The 6,122-nt window shown below is 43.4% G+C and overlaps 1 protein-coding gene across 4 annotated transcripts; it reads right to left on the bottom strand.

Moving 5' to 3' along the window:
* Positions 1 to 346: 346 nt before the first annotated feature.
* Positions 347 to 5,210, bottom strand: LOC127307882 (E3 ubiquitin-protein ligase CCNB1IP1 homolog). Of its 4 annotated transcripts, none has more exons than XM_051338656.2 (9): positions 4,922 to 5,208; positions 2,803 to 2,891; positions 2,607 to 2,679; positions 2,274 to 2,319; positions 2,153 to 2,183; positions 1,632 to 1,887; positions 1,382 to 1,545; positions 882 to 1,122; positions 347 to 704 (listed from the first exon to the last, which is right to left on the bottom strand). In XM_051338656.2, exons 2-9 carry the CDS (start codon positions 2,870 to 2,872, stop codon positions 698 to 700), a joined length of 888 nt encoding a protein of 295 aa, XP_051194616.1. In that variant the 5' UTR covers positions 2,873 to 2,891; positions 4,922 to 5,208; the 3' UTR covers positions 347 to 697. The 4 variants fall into 4 exon arrangements, with proteins under 4 accessions (XP_051194616.1, XP_051194614.1, XP_051194615.1 ...); XM_051338654.2 differs by having other exon boundaries at positions 882 to 1,149; XM_051338655.2 differs by lacking the exon at positions 347 to 704 and having other exon boundaries at positions 878 to 1,149; positions 4,922 to 5,210.
* Between the last annotated feature and the right edge of the window lie 912 nt (positions 5,211 to 6,122).

Here is a 6,122-nt window from a genome sequence, read left to right on the forward strand (position 1 = left end):
CAGTCAGCAAACGCAAACGCTGTGCAACTGCAAGTACTACTATAATACAAGGCCAACGACGAAGTTCCAGCGCGGTTGGACTGGCATAAAATTCACCCAAGGCCATTTGACAGTATAGCACGATCTGGCACTTAAATTTCGACAAGTAGGTATAAAGGCCATAAGACTGATGCCCTGAGAAGGTGGCTAATGCTAAAATAGGCATACGCGACACCAAGGACCACGCTGAGGTGGACCCAAACCAGGGTTACACCACACGATACAGACCAAATGTCTTGAACCACCTTTCTGAATTAAAAGAACACAACCCTGGAGTATGGACCAGTTTAAGTTGGCCAACTGCACAAGTTGAACAAGATAATACAATAACAAAATGCGGCTGATCCCCTGTCGCAGTAGTAAATTACACGGTGGTTATTTCAGAATCATAAACATGCGTCCGTAATTTGGTTACACGTGTAACTGCAACCAGGAGGAAATGCATCTATATATCTTGATTATGTCAGGATCATATACCCAGGACACGACTATGTAACCGACTGATCTCCTAGAACACTTGTACGCGAGACGACACGCCAAACAACAGGGTGGGAGTGAGACAGATTGGTCTTACAGAATTTACACTGAACAATTCCTCACTTCCATGACAAGGTTAAGACAGATTCAGAAGCAGAACGTCTCCTCAGCTCTTCCAGCTCTACAACCTGACATACCCAAGTTTCAGCAGTAAGTACACACAGTACAGTACAGGAACAGGCATATAGGTATCTATGTCACACTTGAAACTATTACAGCCAATTGCAGATTAAATTCCATTATACCCAACCATGAAGATATAACATGAGCAAAATGGAGATATCACAGGCCAAGGAGAATCTTACGTGAACATCTGTGGACGGTTACGGGAAAGCTGAGGACGCTTCACTGGTGAGATTATCATATTTCGCAGAGCTGCAGAAGAATTGTTCATGTTAGCTCCAAACACGGACCGTGGCGGCTGTCTGGGTCTCATATCCATTGGAGGTGCTGCATTATGACCAGGAGATCCTGTAGACAGCTCAAACGGACTAGACGTCTGGGGTCTTTGCCTTGGTTGTGCAGCCCACCCCTCGTCTCTGCGCCCTGGGGTTTCAGGAGGATCAATCGATCCTGCAACCAGTGAATGAGCTGTTTTTGTGGAGAGCTAAAAGCAGTGCAATAGCTTGTAGAAAACCAAAATATTGCATTTAACATATTCCTGGAATCCTGGCTGGATGTATAGCACAAAAGGAGCTACCTCAACAGATACTCAAAAGGCAAAGTATTGGATCAAATGCTTTGCTGCCTATAAGTGATAGACTGAACAACTAAATCAACTGGAGTACATGATTCCATAAATTACCTTGTCTCAGAGGGTCGCCGCCATCCAATATGTTGGGCATGCCCGAGAACATGTCTGGCTGAGCTCTTGGGAAGTAGTTGTTTGCAGGTTGAATGGCTGAACGTTTTACAGACTCATACTCATTCCTCAGCTGATCATACATCTCGTCAAGCTTCCTCTTCTGCCTGGAAAGGAAAGCGCAATCAGTTCATACATCTTACATGAAGCAGAACTTTGCCCAATAATGAAAACATTGGAAAACTAGACTAACCTAGATTTCTCTGCAAATTTTTCTTGTAGCTCCTGCTTATCCCTCGTCAAGTTTTCAATCTCTTGTTCCATCAACTGACATCTTTTGGCCATCTTCTGGTAGGCAGTATGCACTTCTTCCAGTTTCTCACTGAACTTTGCCTGCATAAGTTCACACTTTTGCCTACATTGACCAACAATTCTGTTCATCTTGTATTGCATCTCCAGTTCCTTTTGTCCAATATAAAACATGACACTCCTGTATGCACTTTTCATAACTGATTTGTATCATGTTTAAGGAAAAGCTAAATGATCACCATACTAGTAACAAAAGAAAAAACCTTGGAAAATAGTAGCACCAAATTGATATTATTAACTCACTTCAGCAACCTTCTTTTTCAACTTTACTTTGTTCAAATTACTGGAAAACTGAAGAAGGAGGTTAATCAGACACCACATTTCATACGGCAGACAGAGACATCGTTCAACGAAACAACAGAAGAATAATCCTACTGTAGGCCATGTGAAAAAAATTAAGGATACGTATCTGTGGAGAAACTCCAGTCATTGACATCTGAGGTAACAAATGAAGTTATCAGAACAGATGAACTACAGAAAAATATACTGCATATGTAATTCTGAATCAAATTCAAAAGGTACTTACATTCGTCCATTCATCGCTTGGATTTACGTCAATTTGCTTCATATGGCTGAGAAATAACAAAATATAAAGTTCAGATGATATCATCATAGTATAACATTGATGCTAAGTTTAACCTCAGGTATGAAAAGTGATAAACAACCTTCAGTAACATGTTAAAAAGTGATGTAAGTATTTAAGGTTCTAATTAGGAGAAAATATAGATGAGAAATACGCATGAGAGATTATCTTTCATAGGTACTCTTGCATCATTAGGTACTACAAACTAATGCAGGGCAAGAGAAATGTAGCTTGCACAAAAGATAAAAAATGTTATATCAAGGGTTAACAACTCACGATTTAGAGAGCACTTGATCACAAATAGGACAAGCACCATCGTTACTGAGTATTTTCTTTGCATCCTCCGTACCTGCACAAGAGGTATCGGTTAAAATCAAGCATGTTTTTTTTCAGTAGCAGCAGAACATATGAACTTCAACTTCTTTACAGTTAGAATTGGATCAAACAGAAAGAGAAAAGATTGCATTCATACATAACAGATGGCCACATGTTGTTGATATGGCCTGCCCTTCCAAGTCCCGCCAGCAAGCATTGCACTTCATTTTGTGTGCCAGAAAAAACCTGCAGGTAGAAACACAGATATATGACATGCAGTACACAAACTGAACATAACTACACAACAAAATCCAGTGAAAACAGATAAGACTTCAGTGGCTAAGAAGCACCAAAATGCATGACAACTGCAAATAATTACAACATAAATGCAGAAATAACTCTATTTACTGTTTTAACTTGATGACATGTACAAGTATAACCATGCAGGCATTTGTACAACACAATACCATATCTTTTAGTGTTAGTTTTGAATATATAAATTTTACAGTTAAAAAGAATCACATGTTTACTGTGCATCACAGTTACCAGTGATACCTTGGTACCATACTGTAAAGCAATACATGAATTGTCGTAAACATTAGAGATTTTCAACTGGAAATACAATAGCTGCAAACAAGATAATCTAAATGAAAATGAGAAAACAATCAGGTTTATATTGAAGTGAAGCATACAGTTTCTATTACCTCCATTACACATTACCTCACGTTTGACTACAATGTATTGGCCTATACATCCCAGATCAGAGACAAGAAAAGGTATATTTCTACTTTGAACAGGAATCCTAAGAATACTTATTTTTTCCGTTGAACTCCGTCAACAAAGAAGCATAAAATGGATTTTTAAAGGCCAGAGAAGGCGCAGTTATAACGTTCTCTGAATATGCTTCAAGTGATTTTGTATCACATTCCTTATCATACTTATGAGTTTCAGGTTTCAATCATTTGCTGCTTACAAGTTACAACCCTTCTGCTGTAAGTGTAATTAACTTAACACTCATATATCCAGTCTTAGAAAAGCAGCTTGTCATGATGAGTTCCTAACCAGAAACACAGATTTAAATGAGCATGTAATAAAACTGTGCCACCTAAAATCCCACCTGAAAATTTGGTAGATAAGAAAATTGGAAATCAACATGCACTTCAGGCATTTTGATAATTCAAATTTGCCAGTCAGTTATGAGCAACATATATCAAGATGTTACACTATCTACCTGTGCATTTATAGCCGCCTTCAAAATAGTAGACATCACACGACACAGGACAGGAGGAACATACACTGGAACATCAGATATAAGGAAGACATTGTGTACCATTTCATCTATATTGCAAACCAGCTACCTATATCACTGATTTTGTAGGCTTAATCAAGTAGACAAGCTTTCTTAGAGCTGCTAACTCCATAACACAGGCAAGAGTTCACTAATGCATAAAAGGGATATTCCACAACATTTAACTCCTAATTCACAATCGGGATCCATTAACTCTTGGAGGAGGCAGGAACTAAGAAATCACAGGCTAAGAATCAAATTTATATAGCAGCTCAAAAGGCATGATCCAACATTCCAACCTGCTTCAAAATTCAAATAGGCGATAGTTCGTTCACATGTCCAATTTTAGTCTCACATGATCTCAACAGTGAAGGTAGCAAGTACAGTAGTATAATTCAAAATAAGCTAGCATCATAATTTCGTTTCAAGTTTTGGGTCGGGGGCAGTATCACTTTAGCATCCAGAGCACCAAACGACGCAGAATTAAGCAGACACAATATATGATCGACTGATGGTCCTGTCTGAAGAAACTGCACCGCATCCTTAAGAATCTAACGATTATACAGCAGCAGCTCACAGATTAGGCACACCATAGAAGCTCAACAGCAGAGCAACTTTACCGATGGAACCATAGCAACAGCGCGACCAACTGCACCTGCAAAACTAGCTAATTACTCGCCCAGTAAACCGATGAGGGCCGCAATCGAAGCCTCGGCAAGCTAAAGCACATGGGATCGCGAAAACCTAACCATCGCGTGCGCCACCGGCTCCAGAAACCCCACAGCGAAATCGGAAACGAAATCTCCCGGAAATTCTCGCGACCAACCGCGTCCACAAAATCGTAGCAAGAGGAATAGAATCCCGCCAACTAAATCCGCGAATCCGGTCGGAAATTAGTCGTAGAAGCTGCCCCAAAGCAGACCTAAATATCTGGGAGCCAGCGGGCGGCGCAGCGGAAAGAGCAAAGCGAGACGGGGCGAGCGGTTACCTGACGCAGACGCGCGTGGAGGTGTGGACCTCGTGGGCGACGGTGGTGATGGTGCTGGTGCTGGTGTCGAGAGGCGGGTCTCCGGCGAGGACGAAACCCTCTCCGTCGAGGGCTCCGGGATCCAGGGTTCCGCTCCGCCGAGGAGGCGGGCGGGCGGGCGAGAGGGCTGGGCTGGGGGAATGGGGGTAGCCGTAGAGATGGTGCGACGAGGGAGGGTTTCAAACGCCTGGGGTTTGGGACTGGAAGCGGCCGGTGCGGTGCGGTCGCGGGACGAGAAGCGGCGGAGACGGCCGCTCTGTGTGGTGGGTTTACTTTACAGCTGGGCATGGGCAGCCCGGCCCGGACAGCCCGAAAATCCCGGGCCGGGCCGGGCTTGCATTTCGGGCCGGGTTCGGGTCTAAATTTGGAGCCTAAAGGTCGGGCCGAGCCCAGCCCGGCCTTGAAAAAAAGAAATTTAGCCTAGTTCGAGCCGAGCTTTTATCAGTTCGGGTCGGGTTTGGGCCCAATTTGCAAGCCTGAATGTCGGGCTCGGGCCTGGAAAATTAGGTTCGAGCTTTTTCAGGCTTGGCCCGAAACACGGTCCGGCCCGAATAATGCCCATCTGTGAACAGGGAAAGCAACCGACAAGCCACATCACATTTTTTCGATAAGACTTTATTATATTAAATGTATTCTATGATAATATACAAGAAATTTACATCCGGTCTCTGCATAACAAACATGAATATAACCTGAACCAACGAAACATGCATCAACTACTGAATTTCGATGGCAAAAGAGAGAAAGAATAGGCTAAGGTAGGGGAGGTATAGTCCAAAAACTACACGACAATTTATGCTAGGTAAAAGTTGAAGGGTTCCGTAGCAGAATCACAACACATCCGTAGTTCTAAACGTGGACGTTGTAGACATCATCCCTCGGACTCTGGTCCAGCGAAGCAGCGGAAGAAGTTGATCCGGACCGAGGATCTAGCTGCCCGACGGCGTGCATATGGTGGAGAAACCCCAACCCCATGTGCAGGCTCCAAACTCGAGAACCACAAGCGAGGGATAGAGAGAGGAAAATGAGCCCAGGGATGAATGAGGACAGGGGTCCTCCCCTCCTTTCTATAGGCGTGACCGCGTGGGGGGGGGGGGGGGGAGGTGGAGCCTCCATCTCATGTGCCGCTGATGACCCACAAGTATAGGGGATCGCAACAGTC

This window comes from Lolium perenne, chromosome 6, assembly GCF_019359855.2.
Source record: "Lolium perenne isolate Kyuss_39 chromosome 6, Kyuss_2.0, whole genome shotgun sequence".
In the NCBI taxonomy this organism is placed as follows: Eukaryota; Viridiplantae; Streptophyta; class Magnoliopsida; order Poales; family Poaceae; genus Lolium; species Lolium perenne.